The sequence below is a fragment of the Geotrypetes seraphini genome, chromosome 1 (genome assembly GCF_902459505.1).
Source record: "Geotrypetes seraphini chromosome 1, aGeoSer1.1, whole genome shotgun sequence".
Taxonomy (NCBI): domain Eukaryota; kingdom Metazoa; phylum Chordata; class Amphibia; order Gymnophiona; family Dermophiidae; genus Geotrypetes; species Geotrypetes seraphini.
The window spans coordinates 398460394-398484076 of NC_047084.1; the positions used below are offsets into that span (position 1 = coordinate 398460394).

Here is a 23683-nt window from a genome sequence, read left to right on the forward strand (position 1 = left end):
CTGACGAGATCTGCGTACATGCCTCCGCATATTCCAAGAGCCTTTCTCCTATCCTCAGGGGAAAAGCTGTGGTCCTGGCATCATTGCGCTTACTTGCATGCTAGAGCAGGACAAGATCTGGAAGCTTGTTTTTTGTCTTGGTCCTGTAAATCTGTCTTGATCCCTGATAGGATCTCTGAGATAAGGCTAGTCCTTAGTACTGACAAAAATGCCTAGAATCAAGAAACTATGGTGGTTACCCTGTCAGGTAGAAATTTCATAGAAACATGATGGCAGATAAAGGCCAAATAGCCCATCCAGTCTGCCCATCCACAGTAACCATTATCTCTTCCTCTCTCTAAGAGATCCCACATGCCTATCTCAGGCTTTCTTGAAATCAGACACAGTCTCTTGTCTCCACCACCTCTACTGGGAGAATGTTCCAAATCCACGCATCTACTACCCTTTCTGTAAAAAAGTATTTCCTTAGATTATTCCTGAGCCTATCATCCTATGCCCTTTCATTCCAGAGCTTTCTTTCAAATGAAAGAGACTCAATTCATACGCATTTACGCCATGTAGGTATTTAAATGTCTCTATCATTATCTTCCCTCTCCCGCCTTTCCTCCAAAGTATACAGATTGAGATCTTTAAGTATGTCACCATGCACCTTATGATGAAGACCACGCACCATTTTAGTAGCTTTCCTCTGGACCGACTCATAGATACATAGTATGACGGCAGAAATGGGCCGACGGCCCAACAAGTCTGCCTACTCAAAGAAACCTCCTCTAAGCATTTCCCCGGAGCGAACCCACATGTTTATCCCATCATCTCTTGAAGTTGCTGGCTTCGACAACCTGACGTGGAAGACCATTCCAACGATCAACCACCCTTTCGGTGAAGAAGTACTTTCTGATGTCGCCATGATGTCTCCCACCCTTGAGTTTGAGCGGATGCCCTCTTGTTGCCATGGGACCCTTAAGGAAAAAAATATCTTCCTCCACCTCAGCACGGCCTGTAAGATATTTGAATGTCTCTATTATGTCTCCCCACTCTCTGCATTCCTCGAGAGAATATAACTGTAGCCTGCTTAGACATTCTTCATATGGGAGATCCCTGAGACCTGGGGCCATCTTAGTGGCCATTGGCTGAACCGATTCCATTCTCTTCACATCCTTTTGATAATGTGGCCTCCAAAACTGAACACAGTACTCCAGATGAGGTCTCACCATCGACCTGTACAACGGCATTATAACTTCAGGCTTTCGGCTGACAAAACTTCTTCGGATGCAACCCAGCATTTGTCTAGCCTTGGCTGAAGCTTTTGCCACTTGATTGGTAGTCTTCAAATCTTCACTAATGATTACACACAGGTCCCGTTCTGCGACAGTTCTTGTTAAGGTTTCACCATTCAGGGTATATGTTTTGCAGGGGTTACCGCTACCAAGGTGCATAACCTTACATTTTTGGGGCGTTAAAACTCAGTTGCCAAGTATTTGACCATTTTTCCAGTAAAAGTAGCCTCAGTGTTGGGCACAGTTGCGCTGTCTACTACGTTGCATAGCTTAGCGTCATCGGCAAATAATGTAATCTTACCTCGAAGTCCTTGGGGCAGGTCTCGTACAAAGATATTAAATAGTATTGGACCCAAGACCGAACCCTGCGGCACTCCACTGGTCACTTCCGACGTTTTTGAGGGTGTACCATTTACCACCACCCTCCGAAGTCTACCACTGAGCCAGTCTATAACCCATGCAGTCAATGTTTCTCCTAGTTCCATTGTATTCATTTTGTTCAATAATTTACGGTGTGGAACACTATCAAAGGCTTTACTGAAGTCTAAATACACTATATCCAGGGACTCTCCCCTATCTAGTTGTTTCGTTACCCAGTCAAAGAAGCTTATCAGATTGGATTGACAAGACCTTCATCCAAGACTCCATCCTTTTTATATCTTTTTGAAGGTGCAGCTTCCAGAATTGTACACAATATTCTAAATGAGGTCAATACCTCCTTTTTCCTAATGGCCCTATCTCTCCCTATGCAACCTAGTATCCTTCTAGCTTTCGCCATCACCTTTTCAACCTGTTTGGCCACCTTAAGATCATCACATACAATCACCCAAGTCCCGATCTTCTGTCGTGCACATAAGTTCTTCACCCCAAAAACCCCCTTGGGTTTTTACAGCCCAAATGCATGACCTTGTATTTCCTAGCATTAAATTTTAGCTGCTAAATTTCAGACCATTCTTCAAGCTTCGCCGGGTCATTCTTCATGTTTTTCACACTATCCTGGGTGACTACTCACTTGTAAATTTTGGTTATCATCCGCAAAGAGGCAAATCTTACCCGACAGCCCAATATCGTTTATAAAAATGTTAAAAAGAACAGGCCCAATAATAGAACCTTGAAGCACACTACCTCAGAGCAATCTCAAAACTACCCTCTGTCACCTTCCACTCAACCAGTTCTTGACCCAGCCCATCACTTTGGGACCTATCCTGAGGGCACTCAGTTTATTTATTAGATGCCCTCTATCCAATTCTCTGGTCATCCAGAAACTTCACCATTCTCTGTTTTAAAAATGTTTCCATTAATTTGCTTACCACAGAAGTCAGACTTACCGGCCTATAATTCCCTACTTCTTCCTGGCCATAAGATTGTCCAGACCTTTTCCAAACATTTGTCTTTTGAAGGAAAGTCTGCTGAGTGTAGTCTTCTTCTCATTGCTTGATCAAGAGTATTCTGAAGGCTGAGATCAAAGATCCTGAGACTTTGCTCATGACCCTAATTATGTCGTAGAGAGCACTGGCCACGTATTCCAATCCTGCTAGCATAAGCTGAGGCAAAAGTTCAGCCTCCACCAGGGTAAACCCACGCATCTTTTAGGACACGCGAGTGCCACAAAAGAGGCCGACACAGTTGCTTTAATTCCTAAAGCCAGCACCTCATAATACCTTTTCAGAACTATATCCACTCTGCAATCCTGTATATCCTTTAATACTATGCCTCCTTCACTTGACAAGGATGTGCATTTGGTCACCTGGGCCACCAAGGAATCTACCTTAGGCTGAGTGATGAGCATCTACTGACACCCCTGTACTAAAGGATATAGAGCCATTGTTTTGGCTACCATTAAATTAAATTTTAATTTAATTCTTATATACCGCTAATAACTGTGAGGTTTCTAAGCGGTTTACAAAAATGATGCATTAAAAGATACAATAAATAAAAATAAATAAGATAGGAACTTGGAAATTCCCTAACTGTCCCAAAGGCTCACAATCTAACTAAAGTACCTGAAGAAACAATTTATGAAAAGTAAAGATAAAAATATAAAGACAGAGGTAGAGATAGAGATAGAAATGAATATTCCAACAAGTAATGAATAAGTTAAAGATAGAATTAAAATAATAATTAAAGTAAATAAAAATAGAGTTAAAAATAAGTATAGTGTTTCATCTTGAAAGAGCCCACGGAGCTGAGGATGTCCAGAGACATGTTAGCGATCTCGGCTGCATGGCGGTTCCCCTTGCGCTTGGGCAACCCCGACGCCACCATATAAGCGTCGCCGATGGTCTCCATCTTATAGACATCATGGGAGCCAATGATGTAATGTAATGTAATGTAATTTATTTCTTATATACCGCTACATCCGTTAGGTTCTAAGCGGTTTGAAGAAAATATACATTAAGATTATAAATGAGAAGTAAGAAGGTACTTAAAAATTCCCTTACTGTCCCGAAGGCTCACAATCTAACTAAAGTACCTGGAAATTAATAAAGAAGAGAAAATAAAGATGGTTGAAAAAAGAAAAATTCTATGTGAACTTATAGGATGGAAATTAAACTGACAGTGAAGAACTGTATGAAAAATACATATGGAATGCAGTTAGAGAGGGTAGGTTACAATCTATTTATGGTATTTGTTTAATTGGAAGGTGTTAAGGTGGGTAATTTGGGGGAAGGTTATCTGAAGGTAGGTGAATCTTCTGGAGGTAAAAGAGGAGGGGTTAAGATACTTGTATGAATTTTTTGAAAAGCAGGGTTTTGATTTCTTTTCTGAATGTTTTGAGGTTGTCTGATATTGTCATAAGATTGGAGATGGAATGGTTGATTTTTGCTGCTTGTGTTGCCAGAAGGTTGTCAAACATTTTCTTGCGTTGTGTGCCTTTGAGTGGGGGGAAGGCGAAAGAGTTTGAGGTTCTTCTGTGTCTTGAGGTGAAGATTTGGTTTAAGCGGTTATTTAGATAGGAGGGGGAAGAGCCGTGTAATGCTTTGAATATCAGGCAGTAGAATTTGAATTGGATTCGTGCTTGTATGGGTAGCCAGTGAGAGTCTAAGAAGGCAGTTGTTATGTGATCATATTTTTTGAGTGAGTAGATCAATCTGAGGGCGGTGTTTTGTATGGTCTGGAGTTGTTTTATCATAGTGGCTGGACAAGGAAGATATAGGGAGTTGCAATAATACAGTAGACCTAAGACTAGGGATTGGACGATTAGTCTAAATTGTGCTTGGTCAAAGAATTTTCTGATTTTGCGGAGATTTCTCATGGCATCAAAAAGCGTGTACAGGTCATTGAGAAGGTCGACGACCTCAATGGGTTTACTCATGGCCGAGATAGTGGTGAAATCCACGATGTCACTGAAATAGATCGTCACCTGGTCAAAGTACTCTGGCTCTACCGGGGTTCCCATCTTTAGGGATTCTGCTACTGATCTATGCAGGTGAGACGCCTTCGAGTGCAGACCAAATCGGATTTCTCCACGGTGCGACCCGGCCCGAAAATGCTTCGGATTTCTTTCCGGGGGATGCCGACTCCAGCTGCACCAGCAACCCGTCCCCCTTTGGCGTCGACGAAGCCACGGCCTCTCCCCAGCTCTCTCCCAGTGCTCCATGACTAAAACACTCATATCAGGGTGCCAGGGAAATGCCTTAGACCAGGGGTGTCCAATGTCGGTCCTCGAGGGCCGCAGTCCAGTCGGGTTTTCAGGATTTCCCCAATGAATATGCATTGAAAGCAGTGCATGCAAATAGATCTCATGCTTATTCATTGGGGAAATCCTGAAAACCCGACTGGACTGCGGCCCTCGAGGACCGACATTGGACACCCCTGCCTTAGACTGTGCTCTTATTTTGCTCAGGATAGAACACTGAGTGGACAATGCCTCCTGGGGGTTTAAATGTAACTCTTGCAGAGAGTCAGTAATAAGCAATAACAGCCTCACAGGCTTGAAGAGCTAAGGTACTGTGGGGTCTTCCCCTTGGTCAAGGGTCACCACCATTTTTTGCATACTTGCCCCAATTTCTGATCCGTTATCTCCCAACAGGAAAGAGTTGCTCTGTGAGAGCGAGGACATATAGTCCGACCCCTCATCTTTAGAGTCCTTTTCAGAAAGGTTCACAGGATCCTGGCCAGCCTCTGTTATTGGGACGGATGCACCCTGGGAGCACATACCCCACTGCGTAACCCTGGCTCATTGTCAGACCTCCCATGATGATCTCAGATATCCAAATAAGCTCTCCACAATTCACAAATTCAGGAGAAAAGGCTTTACTAGGCAGTGCTGAGTCCCCTTTAGGTAACTCCACTTTATGTCTTTTGGACTCCACAGCTTCCATGCTCCTATGCTTAGGTGAGCCACTGTTCTGGGGATCTGAAAGATATTTTCTCCCAGCAGACAAGCCCCCCAATGTCTCCTCAGCCCTAGAGACCAGAGGGGAGGCTAAGCCCAAAGCTCTCACCCCCTTCATGCACTGCACGTGGTGCAAGGGCGCTCTTCCAGCATCCATCCATAACAAATTTGGCATGAATTAGGGGTAAAGAGCCTGACTCCATCCCTGCCAGTTTTGAGGCAAAACAAGGGATTTTGAAAGGTCTGGAGAATTTTGAAAGAAAAAAAATATTGAGAAATCCAAGAAGGCCACTACAGCAGCATTTTGGTGCAAAAAAAGCCTTAAATAAACTTTTTTTAAAATTCTGAAAAAAAGATTTTAGAGGTGGGGATGCTAGAGGAAGTGGCAGAAACCTAAACAGCTTTCAGACCCTCCCCAATTTTGTCCTTAGGATGTAATAGCCTTATTCACTGTTGATATGTGCTCTGAAGGTGCTGCAGCATGCCTCAGCTCTAAGTGAGAAGAATCACTTCCTCAGTCAGTCAGTTAGTCCTTCCTTCAAATGCTGCGATATTCGGGCTGCCAGTCAGTACAAAGTCAGAACCGCGTTTATGAAGGAGGAGAGGCAAAATCACAGCTGGTATCCTGAAGAGTCCAACTGAGCCAAGCTAAGCTACTAGTGATACAGGCCCTGAGCGCCACAAAGTTTTCTACAGGCTGGCCAAACAGGTCCCCAAAGGGATTAACTTACCAGCTACAGACCCAAGTCTGCTTCTTCTCCTCGCAGGCAGAACTTTCCCCTGCACTAGGGAGCTCTGGTGTACCGAAATCCACAAAAAACATGAAAAAATACTGAAAATAATAAAAGAAATATACACAGCAGATCAGAAAGACACCATCAGGCTCGCTTGCAGAAGGAAAAACTGAAGGGGGTAGCAGAACCCTGTGAAGAAGGAGGAGTTGAAAATCTGGAGTAGATTTCTTCTACATGGCTCATGAGCATGTGGAGAATAATCTACTGTGCACTAGAAACCCACATTAGTTCCATTGAATAGATTGTAAAAATTTGTATAAGATCACCAAGTTTCATTTGTTTTGCTCACATAGCCAAGGAAATATTTTGACTCAGTTGTGAAAATTTTGCAGGGATACTGTACATGGTCAGAGTATGGTATCAAACAAAAAGCTGTATCTCCACATCTCAAGTAATCCTTAAGTCTTACACATCATCGAGAACACTCAGATCTAATTCCCAAAATTTACTAATAATCCCCTCCATCCATCAGATTGTTTACGAAACTACTCTTAAATCGATTTTTTTTTCAGTCATGGCTCCTTCACTTTTGGAATGCAATGCCCCAAGACCTCCAGCAAGAGTCTTCCCTGACAAGATTCAAATCTCAACTAAAAACATTTCTATTTAAGGATGCATTCAAAACGTGTGACTTAACTCTTCATATGAGAAAGATCAACCATTTTCCTACTGATTGCGTTTTCCCTTTACCCCTTCCCGTTTTTATTTTTTTGCTTAATGTAACATTGTATTCCCCTTCCCTCTCCCAAATAGGGTTATGTTTATTATGTATTGTCTACAACCCCTTTTTAATTTTTCACAAAACAAGGTTTTAATTTTAATTTTTTATATAATTTCTCTTATTGTAAACCATTTAGATATCTTTGATGGACGATATATCAAGAAACTAATAAACGTGAAGTATTCCACTGGTGTATCTTAAACTTTTCCAAAGTTAGAGTTATGTATAAGGTGACCATACATCCCATTTTGAACAAGACAGTCCCGTTTTTGGATCCCCTGTCCCGTTGTCCCCACACACAGCTTCGGGATGCCAAAATGTCCCATTTTCAGGGACAGTGTCCCAAAGCTGTGCGCGGGGACAACAGGACAGGCGATAGCTTCCTGTCCCTCCCCTGCCGCATCAAAAAAACAAACAAAAGCCTCCCTCCAGGCCCGATTTAAACTCCCCCCCCCCCCCGGTCCACCGCCGCTGCTCCTCTGCTTACCTCCCTGCCACTACTCGCACCCGGAAGCCTTCTTCCCGACGTCAATTCTGACGTCAGAGAGGACGTTCCGGGTAGAGAGTTGCGCGGGGACAGAAATCCCACCCATCCCTGCCAAAATCCTACCCGTCCCCACCCGTCCCCGCCGGAATCTCTTCCGTCCCCACCCGTCCCCGCGAGGATTACCACCCGTCCCCGCAAGGATTACCACCCGTCCCCGCATAAAAGTAACCAGCCCCCATAAAAAGCACACATTACTTCAGAAAGGTTTTTTTTTAAGTCTTAGTTTATTTAAACCAACAATAAAATACTATATAAACAAGTAACTGAATAGAAATAAGAGATGCATGCATCACCGGAAAGACACTTTAAACTTTAAAGTACAATGGTTGTATAAGAAAAATGTGCAGTAAGCTAAAACTTTAAATGATTTTGAATATTGACCCATATTGCCTCAAAAAACAATAATGTTGACTGTACATATATTTTAATTGTAATAATATTTGGAAATTACATGTATACCTTTAAAAAAAGTTGTTAACACTTAAGCAAGTCAGGGATAATTATTTCTTAAGTCCATGCAGTAACAGAAGTCCATCAACAGTATGTGGTCCAAGCTGTGATCGTCTATCCTCCAGAACACGTCCAGCCGATGAAAAAGACCGCTCAGATGATGTGCTGACAGCAGGCACTCCAAGGACTCGTCTGGCCACTTCAGAAAGTTTTCTCCAATTTGTAGATTTGGCCTTCCAATAATACAAGATATCCTCTGTGATTTTGCCAGTAGACGTCAAGTATGCATCCACCTGAGAAAAGCAGATTACATAGTTTAGAAGGTGTATCTAGCTTGTAATATTGTCATAAGTAAAAATATTGAACTATGTAAAGAAAATATACATACCTCAGACATATTTGAAGAAGTTGAAGAATATAGGTCTTCAAAGAAACTTTCATCTAGTTTTATTTTCTTATGATGCTGCAAGACAAATGAGTCATCTTGAGTGTCTGCTGCTGGCAGCCGATCTACCATCTGGTTCAAGCCTATCTACCATCTGGTTCAAGCATATTCTGCTGGTGCTAACGCTCCGAAATTACCTTTAAACCGTGGATCCAGCAAAGCAGCAGTACAATGTAACTGATGAACTGGGAAGTATTTATCCAACATGTTAAGCAGATGGGTTTTCAGCTGTATGATGAAGCAACAGTCAGAAGGCTTTGCAGTGAAGTGTTTTTGCAGCTTTATTTTTGTAGGTAATACCAGATGCAATGAGGGGCTCTTGTCAGTTGAGAGGCATTTTGTGGCCACATCAACAGGTTCCAAAATCTGAATGACATCAGCCAACAAGTCTTCATTCATATCAGCCAGCAGACGCAAAACATTTCTATTAAAATTTGGCTCTGTGCATGAAGATCTAAAAAATTGGATGATACTGATTTCAGTGTCAACAGCACACTGTTCCATCGCGTTGACACACACTGCTTAAGTGTTGTTAGCAGCTGATTGTTAATTTTTGTGCGTTTTGCCAATGTCACCAGTTCTTTCGAGGTGTCAATAAGTTTGGCAACCTCAGGTGGCAAACCAGTGCCCTGCAAATTAGTCTGCTGCAGTCCATGTGACAAAAAGAGATTCAGATTATGACATGAACATCCAATCCACGTGTATTCTCGAAAGGTAGCTTTCGTATTACTGGCATTGTCTGTGGTGAACACATTGTCTTGACGATGCGCCCTAAACTCATTCAGAATTGACTTTACTGTCCATTTTATATTTTCGGATGTATGATGCTCATCCAGTAATCGAGTAGCCAAGATATATGATTCAGTTAGCCAGTTATTAACATACTGTACAGTCACAGTTATGTAGCTGTGGTTGCTTTGCTTGTGTGTCCAGAGATCAGTTGTTACCTCAAACTGAGGCTAACTTGTCAATAAGTGTGATCTTCTGTTTCTCTACAACACCATCAAGATGATGAGAGATAGTTGACCCACAGGGCAGGAATTGGTCCAGGTCAACATTCCCATATTTAGCACCTATGGAGACGAGCTTCGTTGCCAAGTTTCTAAATCCTTCCCCTTCAACGATAGAAAAAGGCCTGACATCTGTTGCACACATAGCAACCAAAACATCAGCTAAATCAGATTTTAGGTTAACAGGTACTTTATTGGTATTACTTGACAGAGAAAAACCTGGTAGTGCTGTAATCTTTGTTGCTGGCATCCGGTTTGCACAATAGTCCTTGTGAGCCCATAAGCCATTGGTTCCATCACATGATCTCCAAGAGAGAATTGTCTTGCATCTTGAGCAAAGTGCAAAACATAGAAACATAGAAAATGACAGCAGAAAAGGGCTATAGCCCATCAAGTCCACCCACTCTATTAACCCTCCCTAACTACCCTCCTAGAGATCACACTCAGGTGGCGATACCTTTACACTTCCCTCATAGAGATCCGACGTGGGCATCCCACTTATTCTTGAAATCAGGCACGCTGTTGGCCATGATCACCTGCTCTGGGAGCTTGTTCCAATGGTCAACCACTCTCTCTGTGAAGAAATACTTCCTGGTGTCGCCATGAAATTTCCCGCCCCTGAGTTTCAGCGGATGCCCTCTTGTGGCTGAGGTTCCTTTAAGAAAGAAAATATCATCTTCCACCTCTACACGACCAGTGATATACTTAAATGTCTCGATCATGTCCCCCCTCTCCCTGCGTTGTTCGAGAGAGTATAGCCGCAATCTGTTCAGCCTTTCCTCGTACGTGAGATCCTTGAGCCGCAAAACCATCCGGGTGGCCATTCTCTGAACCGACTCAACTCTCAGCACATCCTTATGGTAGTGTGGCCTCCAGAATTGTACACAGTACTCCAGATGAGGTCTCACCATGGCTCTGTACAACGGCATAATGACCTCGGGCTTCCGGCTAATGAAGCTTCTACGGATATAACCTAGCATTTGTCTGGCCTTGGATGAAGCTTTCTCCACTTGATTGGCAGTTTTCATGTCTTCACTGATGATCATCCCTAAATCTCGTTCTGCCACAGTCCTAGCCAAGGTGTGTACGTTCTGCATGGGTTATTGTTGCCTAGGTGCATGACCTTGCATTTCTTTGCGTTGAAGTTCAGCTGCCAGATCGAGGACAAGTGTTCCAATAACAGCAGGTCCTGCTTCATGCTGTCGGACAAGTCGCTTTTACTTACAATGTTACATAATTTGGCATCGTCGGTGAACAGTGTTATTTTACCTTGAAGCCCCCGAAGTAGGTCTCCTACAAATATGTTGAAGAGGATCGGACCCAGAACTGAGCCCTGCGGCACTCCACTGGTCACCTCTGACGTTCTAGAGAGGTTACCATTTACCACCACCCTCTGAAGCCTACCGCTTAGCCAGTCATTGACCCATATCGTTAGAGTAACCCCTAGTCCCATGGATTTCATCTTGCTCAATAACCTACGGTGGGGGACGCTATCAAAAGCTTTACTGAAGTCCAAGTACATGATGTCCAGGGACTCTCCCGAGTCCAGCTTCCTTGTTACCCAGTCAAAGAAGCTGATAAGATTGGATTGGCAGGACCTGCCCTTTGTGAACCCATCAACCATTACCACTTTAAAAAAGTTCCATACTTCACTCTTGCCCTTATTTGTTACATATGAAATACGGTCACTGTTTGTATCTACAAATTTCTGAACTCCAGTTTTCTTCTCCATCACAACAAACAGAAATCAGTCTCTGTAACCAATAAAAATGGAAAAATTAATTTAAAATGTATTTCAGAGACTGTACTGAGCAAAATGTGGTGTCTAGGCTCTGGATGGCATCTCCCTCCATTAAAAAAAAAAAAAAGCTAACCATATAAATGATTTTGAATATTGACTCAAAAATAATCATGTTTATTGTACATATATTCTAATTGTAATGATTTTTGGAAATTGCTTGTATATCTTTAAAAAACAAAACCGTTACCCAATAAAACCTTTATGAAAGCTTTGAAATTTATACTCTGATCTGATCCACATAATAGTAACTTCCTGATAACAGATCACACAATCTTTATGATCGCCTTTGAGAGAAATAGACAATCCCCTCAGTGCTAATATTTTAAGGGCTCCTTTTACTAAGCTGCGGTAGTGTTTTTAGCGAGTGCTAACCCCCACACTATGCGGAAAAACTAATGCCAGCTTAATGGAGGCGTTAGTGTCTAGTGCATGCAGCATTGTAGCACGTGCTAAAACCGCTAGCACAGCTTAGTAAAAGGAGCCCTGTCATTGCAAACAGACCAGTGTTTAGCAGCTCTGAGCCTCTGGTATCAAACTGGACAAACCCACTGCAGTGCAAACAAATGAAATGAGATTATTCTTGAAAGATATGAAATCCATGCCAATAAATTAATATTTGATCTAATGATTACAATTTATAAAAAACTCTGTATAGAAATTGAGACACATTTTCATTCACTTGGATTCCCAGAAGGAATTAGAAAACAGGCTGTAAAGTTCTGGTAATTACTGTTGTAAGTGATATTTGCTGGAAATTGGCCAAACAATACTGAGCACTTACTGTAGAAGGGTCAGTTACCCAGGAAGTTACAATGGACAGTTTGACATGGACATTCAATCCAGTTTCTAGTACAGGTAGATCAGTCCAGTTATTAATACAGTTAGAGACTGATTCTATAAAGGGCACCTAATATTAGGCACAACCACAACGGAGCAATCCTCAGTGAGGATTTCTCACTCAACAGGATTAAGTATAGGATGGCAAATGGGCTCAAAGCCATTTACATCACTACAGAAATCCAGTGTAGATGTTTTAACTTGGCTCATATCATTGCCTCCTCTATCAAATGCAATGAGCCAAGTATTGATGTAAATGACTTTGAGCCCATTTGCCATCCTATACTTAATCCTGTTGAGTGAGGATTGCTCCGCTGTAGTTGTTTCCATTTAGCCTCATTTTTTCATCTTCTATATCTTTGTAGCTCCTAAAGTTAGGCACCTCACTGCCCCCCACTTTACAAAGCATCCCATCATAATGATCATATACAAGCAAATAAAACATAATCAAATAAAGGACATCCAAGTATAAAAATATACAAACATATAAAGACTAGTGTTTAAGCCCGTTACATTAACGGGTGCTAGAATAGATGTGTAGACTTTTAGCACAATGGGTCGCTGAGGCATTTCTTTCTTTCTTACTTTATGTTTTTTATCTCTCTTCCTGCCCCCTTTCTTTCTGTCTCTGTCCCCCTGTGTGCCTCTGTCTCTTCCCTGGCCCCCTGTCTTACTGTCTCTCTCCCTGGCTGTCTCTCTTTGTTTCTGTATCTTCTCCCTTCGCGAGTGTGGGGCAGTTGTAGGGCGCGCATGCGCACTCCTTCCGGCCACAGACATACGGAACACGCAGATAGGAGTGCGCATGCGCCGCTTAGGGTTTTATTATCTAGTCATTAAGCCCGTTACATTAAAGGGTGCTAGAATATATGTCTGTGTGTCTCCCTCCCGCTGACTCTCTCTCTCTCTCCCTGGCCCCCTTTCTCTGTCTGTCTTTCTGTCCCTCTCCCTGCCCCTGTGTCTTTCTTTCTTTCTGTCTCCCTCCCTCCCGCTGTCTGTCTATCATTTTTTCCCATTTCCCTGTGCAGCAGCATTTCCATCCCACTTCCCTATGCAGTAGAAACAGCATTTCCCTCCTATCCCCCCCTTTCCTGTGCAGAAGCAGCAGCGGTATTTCCCTTCCCCTACAGGTCCCTGTGTAGCAGTAGCAGCATTTCCCCCACCCCTCTTTCCCTTCTCTTACCACGATCTGGCCTGCTCCGTTCGGCCCCTCCCCCTTCTTTTACTGCGTTGTCCTGCTCGATCTGGCCTGCTCCTGACCCTCCCATCCGACCCTCCCACCGCCGACAAACCTCCCAGCTCCAGTCGCATTGGCAGCACTTTAAACACGCTGCTTCGTGGCCTTCTACTGCCGATTTCCTCTCCCGCTTCTGTCGGCAGTAGAAGGGCGCGAAGCAGCGTGTTTAAAGTGCTGCCTACGCTGCTGGAGCCAGGAGGTTTGTGGAGAGTCATGCTCTCCACTACTCAGTTGCTGCCACTGGAATGCAAACAGGGCCGCGAGTATGGGGAAGTTGTAGGCGCGCATGCGCACTCCTTCCGGTCACGGACATACAGAACACGCAGGTGGGAGTGCGCATGCCCTGCTTAGGGTTTTATTATAGAGATATGTATAAATGTAATGAATAATAATATTTAATATTATTAGTTCAAAATATGCACTGCTGGTGCTTCTGTATAACTAATAATAGTGAGGTTACCAGCTATTTCATTTGTTTACAATTATAGTATTGTATTAAAAACCCTTAAAGATCATTCATAATAGTACATTATAAGTGCTCAGTCTTATGTAGTCTGCATGGAGACCGGATTGCACATATGGAGACCATAGCAAGTTGTTCCAGGACCATCATCGCACTGATGAGTTCTTTAAATAATTATTCATATATGCTCTTGTTTGCTATGTATGTTATTCAAAATACACAATAAATAAATGCAATAAAAATATATAGCACTTATCTTCTTCAGCTTGGATGATCAATGCTGTGGCTTCACGATTTTTTATGTTTTTTCTTCTTAGCTAATACAGTGCATTGCTCCCCCCGAAGGCCCCCCTGCGATCCGGCACCCCCCCCCCCCCCAGCGATCCGGCACCCCCCGACGGGATTGGGCACCCCCCGATGCGATTGGGCACCCTCCCGCCGTGATCCGGCACCCCCCCCGCCGCTTCTTACCCTCATCTGGGCACCGGCATGTCCTGTGCTTGGTGCCGGTGCCCGAAGATCGGCCTCCTCTTCTGCTGGGCCTTGAGCATCTGCGCATGCTCAAGGCCTGCGAGTTCACGTTCTGAAAAACACTCGCAAACCAGTGCACTCGTAAACCGAGGTACCACTGTACTATAATTATAAACAACAAATGAAATAGCTGGTAACCTCACTATTATGAATAATAAAATATCATAAAAAACATTTAAGCAAATGTATTTCACGTGTTTAGATAAAAATAGCTAATAATTTCTTACCTAATTTCTCGGTCTCCTCCTCAACTCGTTGCTCTAGTCAGGTCAGGTCGGTGCTCTAAATGTTCCTCCGGTCCTCGAGTCTCTGTCGGGGCTTAAAGTTTAACTTTGGGCTCAGGTCGGCTCCTCCGGTCTGTTCTCTCCTCTCCTCATTGGGTGGGGTGACTGGAGGGATCGGCTGCTCAGTCGGGTGGTCCTCTTCAGCTGGGGCTCAGGTCTGGTCCTGGCTGGTGACAGTCCTTGCCTGGGGCTCTTCGGTCAGTTGAGGGACCTTTTGGCCTGAGCACGTGCTCTTCGGGTCTGGTCGGGTGTTCCTGGCCTGGGGCTCTTCAGTCGGCTGAGGGTCCTTTTGGCCAGAGCAGTGAGCACGTGCTCTTCGGGTCTCCCTGGTCTGGTGGTCATGGCCCGGGGCTCTTCGGTCGGCTGAGGGTCCTCTTGGCTGGAGCACGTGCTCTTCGGGTCTGTAAGGTTATTGGCAGTGGTGAGGGCCTCCTCGTCGGGTCACTCAGGACGGAACCGAACGGTCCTCCTCCTCGATCGGTTCAGGTGGTTGGGTGGTCCTGCTCGGATCGAGACGGGAGTCGGGTCCAGTGGGTCCTTCTCGAGCTCAGCTTGGCTTGATCCAGTTAGTAGTGGGTCCTCCTCAGGTTCTCTCTGTTGGGCCTATCAGTAGCTCTCCTCATTAAGTACTGGCTCTAGCCCTGCATGTGACCATCTTTCAGCCAATCAGGAGCAAGACTCCCTGCCTGTGGACATGTGCCTACATGCTGAGCTCTGCAGCAGCGCCGGTCTCTTAATTAGATTGCAATTAAATCCATGGAGGTCACGGATCACAAGGTAGGCTCTGAAGAAATCTCGATTCCATCTCCGTGGAAGTCCTGTGGTGTGTTTGGGAGCCCCGTGGGAGTCCCGTTGACCAGGGTGGGAGCCCCACGGGAGTCACGTTGACTAGAGTGGGATCCCCATGGGAGTCCCGTGTAGCGGAAGGGTAGCCCGCGGGGTTCCCGCGATCCCCGTTCCCATGCAGACCTCTAGTTCCGGGCCAGCTAATCGCTGCCTGGCTGGCCCGGAACGTCCTCTCCGACGTCAGAATTGACGTCGGGAAAAAGGCTTCTGGGCGCGATTAGCGGGAGGTAAGCAGAGGATTAGCGGCGGTGGACCGGGGGGGGAAGAGTTTAAATCAGGCCTGGAGGGAGGCTTTTGTTTTCCGCGGGTGGGGGGGGGAGGAGGTAGGCAGGCAGGTAGGCAGGCTGGCTAGCTGGCTGGCTCTGAGGGAGGGAGGGAGGTAGGCAGGCAGGCTCTGGCGGAGGTAGGCAGGCAGGCTGGCTCTGGGGGAGGTAGGCAGGCAGGCTTTTTGGGAGGGGGTGGGACAAAGGCTGGAAGGCAGTGAGGGGACTTAGGAAGGAGGCACTGGGGACACTAAAGACATAGTAAGGGGGCACTAAGGACATAGGAAGGGGCGCTGGGGACACTAAGGCCATAGGAAGGAGGCACTGGGGGCACTAAGGACATAGGAAGGGGGCACTGGGGGCACTAAGGACATAGGAAGGAGGCGCTGGGGGCACTAAGGACATAGGAAGGAGGCACTGGGGGCACTAAGGACATATGAAGGAGGCACTGGGGGCACTAAGGACATAGGAAGGAGGCGCTAGGGACACTAAGGACATAGGAAGGAGCCACTGGGGGCACTAAGGACATAGGAAGGAGGCGCTGGGGACACTAAGGACATAGGAAGGCATTGAGGGCACTAAGGACATAGGAAGGAAGTTTCCAAGTTTCCAAGTTTATTGGTTTTTAATATCCCGACCATCAAACAATTGTCTGGCCGGTTAACAATCAGCTTAAAAAAAAGAATTAATAGTAATAGGATGTGAATGGAAATATCTTAAATTAAACATAAATGACAAAGACTTGACTTACTTGAATGTGAGGAAATTGTGGGGGAAGGGAAAAAAAAGTTACATTGTATAGAAGAAATGGAGAGAGTGGGGAGGGGATGAACATGAGGAGGGGGGAACGTTAATGTAATGAATAATGGATACTTGTCTAATGAATGAAAAAGAGCATTTTTTTTTTTTTTTTTTTTTTTAGGTTTGGTTAAATGCATCCTGAAATAAGAATGTCTTTAGATTTATTTTAAATTTAGCAAGTTGTTGTTCATCTCGGAGATGTTGTGGCAGTGAGTTCCACAATGTTGGGGCGGTAACAGCGAAATTGGTTTTGGAAGGAGGGAGGGTTGGGCCTGAGTGCAGAAAGAAATGAAAGATAGGATGCACAGTCAGAAGGAAACGCAACCAGAGACTCATGAAATCACCAGACAGCAAAAGTAGGAAAAATGATTTTATTTTCAATTTAGTGATCAAAATGTGTCAGTTTTGAGAATTTATATCTGCTGTCTAAATTTTGCACTATATTGGTCTACTTTTCTATAGTTACTGAGGTGACATTGTTGAAACCCCCCAAATATAAATGATAATTAATATTTTCTCTGTGTATAGGGTGCTTTGTTTTTTTTTAATTTTATGGTTACCATTATGAAATAATAAGATATTGTGTGTACATGAAAAATGAATGGAAGAGATTGGGGGCGGGGCTAGGGCAGGATTAGGGGCAGGACTGAATATTAATAGATGTTCCGTTTTGATGAAAAAAATAAATGGTCATGTTAGTTATGTAAGACTTGGCATACAAAGTTTTATCAAAATCTGTTTTGGTGAGGTGAGGCACTTTTCTAAAATTAGACCATTTAACATGGAATGACCCTTATCTTGGAATTCAACTCCCTCCCTGGATGTATCCTTTCAAAGAAGTCACCAAACTAACTAAAGGCAGCCCCCAACCCCCGGCTGTGTGGGTAGTTAAAGAATGGAGAGAGCCTGTTGTTGAAAAACTGGGGTCCTAGCCAGGATCTTGGAGCCTAAAATGAGGCCTCGCTCCATGGATGCAATATTTTTATTACAGGGCTAAAGCCATCCATCTCCAAAATGGGCTTCTTTATCCCACAAAGGGATGCCCCTGTATAAGACTCTGGTGAGACCTCATTTAGAATATTGTGTACAATTCTGGAGGCCGCACCTTCAAAAAGATATAAAAAGGATGGAGTCAGTCCAGAGGAAGGCTTCTAAAATGATGCATGGTCTTCGTCATAAGGCGTTTGGAGACAGACTTAAAGACCTCAATCTGTATACTTTGGAGGAAAGGCAGGAGAGGGGAGGTATGATAGAGGCATTTAAATACCTACATGGTGTAAATGCACACGAGTCAGATCTCTTTCATTTGAAGTTAAGAGGTGATAAGCTCAGGAGTAATCTAAGGAAATACTTTTTTACAGAAAGGGTGGTAGATGCATGGAACAGTCTCCTGGTAGAGGTGGTGGAGACAGAGACTGTGTCTGATTTCAAGAAAGCCTGGGATAATCACATGGGATCTCTTAGAGAGGAAGAGATAAAGGTTACTACGGATGGGCAGACTGGATGGGCCATTTGGCTTTTATCTGCCATCATGTTTCTATATTTCTATAAAGGGCAAAAGAAACCCATTGTGAAGTTGACATGGAAAAGTGCAATCATACCAGCAGCCTTTTATCAACTTGCTACTTCTAGCATCCACAATTCTGCCCTCCACCCCCACATAGTCCAGAAGTTGACCCAACACAGGCTTATAACATACTCACTGCTGAACCCAGGAAGGCAAAATCCTCTAGAGTTGCCCTCTTTTTATCTTTTTTTTTACAAATATAAAATAGCAAGAAAGGGTTAAAGGCAAGATACACACACTACTCAAAAGGGCCAGCATTGGGGGGAGCAAACAGGACAGCTGCCCTGGCAACCACAGCTCTAGTGGGCCCCTGTGGGCCGGGAGGTCCTTCCCTTCTCCCCACCCATTTCCGAAGACCTTCTCACCTGTTAAAATACAAGAAGGTTGCCTGCATGGTAGTGATTTTCTAGGTCTGTCTGTAGCCTCCTCAGCACTGTTCCATTGCTGCAGTCCGCCCCTCTCTGATGTAACTTTCTGTTTCCACTTAAGTGGACGGCAGTAGAGGAATAGCACCGAGGCCACAGGCAGATCTAGAAAAAGCCCTCCAGGTAGGTCTATAGGTCTGTTCCTAGCTAGGGGATAGTCACAGCTCGACCAGAGAATATGTGAATTAATTCCCTGGAGATCAAACAGGCAGAAACAAGACACTCAATCCAAACTGCCACTATCTGCTGGAGGCAGAGACTACCAGCAAGTTTCAGGACTGCATCGATCCTTACAATGATGTCACTGAAAATCTGGTCTCCTTACAATGATGTCACTGAAAATCTGGTCTAGCAGGATGATAAAACAAAAAAGAAAGCATCTCAAAAATAAAATAGATATACAGCAAGCAGACAACACTAGTATCACAACTGGCATCATTATCACTAAAGTGTTTTCAACCAGAAAATTTCTGTGCAATGCTATGCATAACCATCTTATAAATGGAACACTTAATTTTTTTCTGATCACTTGGATTTTTTTCTCTCTCACCCCTCCCCCCCCACCCCACTCAGCCCACCAAATATTCAATATAGAATGATTAAAAACGGGCCACCTTACCTGCATCGATATTTGGGAAGAGAATTAGTGTCTTTTTGTTGAAAGAGATCAGTGCATCCAATGTGAGTTCAAACATCTTTATAGAATGTTTTATGTCAGTAGTGACAGGGTGTTGCAGTGCCACAATATAATTTTCAGGTTTCACACCATCACCTAAGCAGAAAAAAACCCCACAAATGTAATGGTTCACTAAGAAAGGCAGATACAAAAATGAGAAATTAGGCTCTTTACCTGGTATTTTTCTTTCTTTTAGCCTCTCCAGACCGGTATAGATATAGATCTTACAGAGATGGGTATATATCTCATCATGACCAGCGTAAAACAGCAATTTTAGGATTTTACAGGTGGGGTGACCAGTGAATGCAGGGAAGCCCCCAAAACCCAATCCCGATCCCAGAGACCCGATCCAATCTTCAGGCTGTCTAGAGGGCTTACTGCAGTTCAAGCTTACAGAGCACCCTCCAGAAGCAGACAGTCTTTAATGAAAAGTCTGCAATCTCCCGCCAAAGGAACACACTCAGAGTGAATCCGCAGCACTTGGGCAATACCCATGGCACCAAAGAAAATAAAAGACTAGTAATCAACTATAATAAAACCCTTAGCGCACATGCGCACTTGAAACTCCGTGCTTCATGCTTCCGTGTCGTGCATGCACATGAGAATAATTCGCCTTCTGCCGCCGATCATCCCGTGCCTGCATGAGCTGATTTCCTGCCTTTTGCCTACGCTGCCAGGACTCCTCTTCTTCTCAACCCCAGACCAGCAGCGGCAGTAGCAGCGGTTTCATTAAGCAGCCGCGAGGCCTTTGCTAGGCCAGCCCACTTCGATGATGCAAGGCAGGCTGGCCTAGCAAAAGCCCTGAGGCTGCCTGAAGAAACCGCAACTAAAGCTAGCGGATGCTGGACAGGGGAAGCAGGGAAGGGAGAAGGGGTACTACTGGACAGGGAGGAAGAAAAAGGAAGAGAGAAGGGTTACTGCTGGATAGGGGGAGCAAGGAAGGAGTACTGCTAGGCAGGGGGAGGTAAAAGGAAGGGAGAAGAAGTGCTGCTGGACAGGGGGAGCAGGGAAGGGAGAAGGGGTACTGCTAGACAGGGGGGAGGTAAAAGGAAGGGAGAAGATGGAGGATGGAAGTAGGACCAGAGGAGAAGCATGCAGGAGGCACTGGAAACAGCTAAAAGCACAGAAAAATAGTCACCAGACAACAAAGGTACGGAAAATGATTTTATCAATAAGCACATATGCACACTTCAAACTCCGTGCGTCCATGCCTCCGCATGCGCAGTACACCACCGAACCTTCTGAGAGCAAAAGGCGAGGGTGAAGGAAGGGAGGGATGGCGGTGGTTGGAAGGTGGGCATGACCGTCTGGAAGGAGAACCAGTCATGTTCTGAGGGAACAGACCGCCTCCATTTGGGAGTGACAGAGGGGGTCGGAACGGTCCAGGAGCAGAGGCGAACGATACCCGCCCTGTGAGGAAGAAGCTGACAGAAACTGTCACAGTTTGAGTGAGAGAGCACGCACAGGGGGGGAGGGAGGTAGAGAATCCCGGTGTGAAGGAGAAGAGAGACAGAGGGGATCGGAACGGGCATTTTGACTGGTTCACTTGCCCGGGAAGCCAAGGATCCGGAGGTAAAAGGGAGGAGAGCTGTGATCGGGCATCTTGCCTGCATCTTGGGGACGCATCCTATCTACCTCTGCAATTGCCCCAGCTGGAAAACGCAAAAAAAAGCCGAATCCTCCCTCCCAACCAACTGGAAAGGAAATGAAATCCTTGCAGAGCAGGGAGAGAGACAAACAAACAGAAAGACAGATAGACACGGGGCCAGGGAGAGAGACAGACAGACAGACAGGGGGCCAGGGAGAGAGAAAGAAAGAAAGAAACGCCTCAGCGTCCCATTGTGCTAAAAGTATAGTGACCACCCCTGGCAAAAGAAAAGATGTGATAGTAGTAAAGATTGCAACATAAACAATATCAGCAACTCATTTCTTAGTATTGCAACGGAAAGTGAAACAAAACAAAAATCCATACGAAAAAGGAGATTACCACTGAAAAATAGCTGGAAAGCGATGACCACAAATGCTCACAGTCCAAGCAACAAAGTTCATGATCTGCAAGCCCTGATGTTAGAGGCAGATCTAGATATTGTCGCTATCACAGAGACATGGTTCAGTGAATCACATGGATGGGATGCAAACATACCGAGATATAATCTTTTTAGGAAGGACAGAGATGGTCAAAAAAGTGGAGGAGTAGCTCTCTATTTAAAGATCAATATCCAAGCGACCAAAATGCAAGGGACCTGGGGAAAGGAAGAAGCGATATGGATCACTCTGAAAAGAGAAGATGGAACTTTTATCTACATGGGTGTAGTCTACAGACCTCCGACTCAATCGCAGCAAATTGATAAGGATCTGATTGTGGATATCCAAAAGTTTGGAAGGAAAGAGGAGGTTCTGCTGTTGGGAGATTTCAACCTGCCGAATGCGGACTGTAATGTTTCATCTGTGGAATCGGAAAGAAGTAGGGAGATTGTGGATGCCTTTCAAGAGCCTCTGCTCAGACAAATGGTGATGGGACCCACAAGGGAAAAAGCGATATTGGATCTGGTCCTCACAAATGGAGAGAGTATCTCTAATGTTCGAGTGGGTGCTCACCTGGGAAGTAGTGATCATCAAACGGTTTGGTTTGATATAACGGCTAAAGTGGAGAGCGGCCGCACGATACTTAAAAGTCCTAGATTTCATAGAACATGACGGCAGAAAAGGGCCACGGCCCATCTAGTCTGCCCACACTAATGGCCCACCCCCTAACTACCTCCATGAAGAGATCCCACATGCCAATCCCATCTTTTCTTAAAATCTGGCACGCTGCTTGCCTCAATTACCTGTTGTGGAAGATTATCGTGCGGACTTTAATGTGATGGGAGAGTACTTGAAGAAAGAGCTGTTAGGATGGGAGGACATAAGAGAAGTGGAAAGACAGTGGTCTAAGCTGAAAGGAGCGATAAAAATGGCTATGGACCTTTATGTTAAGAAAATCAATAAAAACAAGAGAAAAAGGAAGCCGATATGGTTTTCCAAACTAGTGGCGGAGAAAATAAAGGCGAAAGAGTTGGCGTTCGTGAAATATAAAGAAACCCAAGAAGAGGAGTGCTAAAAGGACTACAGGGTAAAACTGAAAGAAGCCAAAGAGAGATACGTCTGGCGAAAGCACAGGCGGAAGAACAAATGGCTAAAAATGTAAAAAAGGGAGACAAAAATTTTTTTCAGATATATTAGTGAAAGGAGGAAGATGAAAAATGCAATTGCTAAACTAAAAGATGCTGGGAACCGATATGTGGAGAGTGATGAGTGATGATGGTATGGCCCCCAATTACCTGAACAACCGTCTTTGCCGCTACCGACTACCCAGATCAAGAAGAACTCAGAATCTTTTCACCTTCCCCCCTCATAATGGTACCCGACATAAGAAACTTTACGACAGCCTTCTAGCAACTCAGGCAGCGAAAATTGACCCCACCATCACCAAACTGATGATCAAAACAACAGACATCAAAGTGTTTCGGAAAGAAATCAAAACATTTATTTTCAAAAAACACGTCCTTACTTAATATTCCCCTCCCCAATCGCACATGCACTCTCCCCAGCAAATAACACACTAGTCATCCCCTTGAACCTCATTTACCAAAAATATCCAAACTCCTAAATAAGCATCTCCCTTAGGTATCCATTTAACCTTCTCCTAAATAAGCATCTCCCTTAGGTATCCACTTAACTGATTCCTTCAAAGTTAGGTATCTTTCTTCAGTTGCCTATATTGTTTTCCCCACTGAACCTTGTAACTACTTGTACCCTGTCAAGTTATTCTATTGATAAATCCAGATATCTTATACTTGTATTTCTATACCACAACATGTAATTTACTTAAATCGTTGTAATGTAATTCTCTCGGTAATGTCCTGATCTCTTTTAACTGTAATCCGCTTAGAACCGCAAGGCACAGGCGGAATAGAAATCACAAATGTAATGTAATGTAATGAGGAAAAAGCAAATGTGATAAACAAATACTTCTGTTCTGTATTCACAGAAGAAAATCCTGGAGAAGGACCAAGATTGTCTGGCAAAGTTTCACGAGAAACTGGAGTAGATTCTGAGCCGTTCACGGAGGAGAGTGTTTATGAGCAACTTGAAAAACTGAAAGTGGACAAAGCGATGGGACCAGACGGGATCCATCCCAGGATACTAAGGGAGCTCAGAGAGGTTCTGGCGAGTCCTATTAAAGACTTGTTTAACAAATCTCTGGAGATGGGAATGATTCCTGGGGATTGGAGGAGAGCGGATGTGGTCCCTATTCATTAAAGTGGTCACAGGGATGAAGCAGGAAACTACAGGCCGGTGAGCCTCACTTCAGTTGTTGGAAAAATAATGG

General features: G+C 44.5%; 1 protein-coding gene across 1 annotated transcript in view; it reads right to left on the reverse strand.

The window, feature by feature from the left end:
- GNE (glucosamine (UDP-N-acetyl)-2-epimerase/N-acetylmannosamine kinase) overlaps positions 1-23683 on the reverse strand; it is a 547927-nt gene that overhangs the window by 411291 nt on the left and 112953 nt on the right. Inside the window, 1 exon segment of the mRNA XM_033917983.1 lies at positions 19255-19407. Within this exon segment, the coding sequence (XP_033773874.1) occupies positions 19255-19407 (153 nt within the window).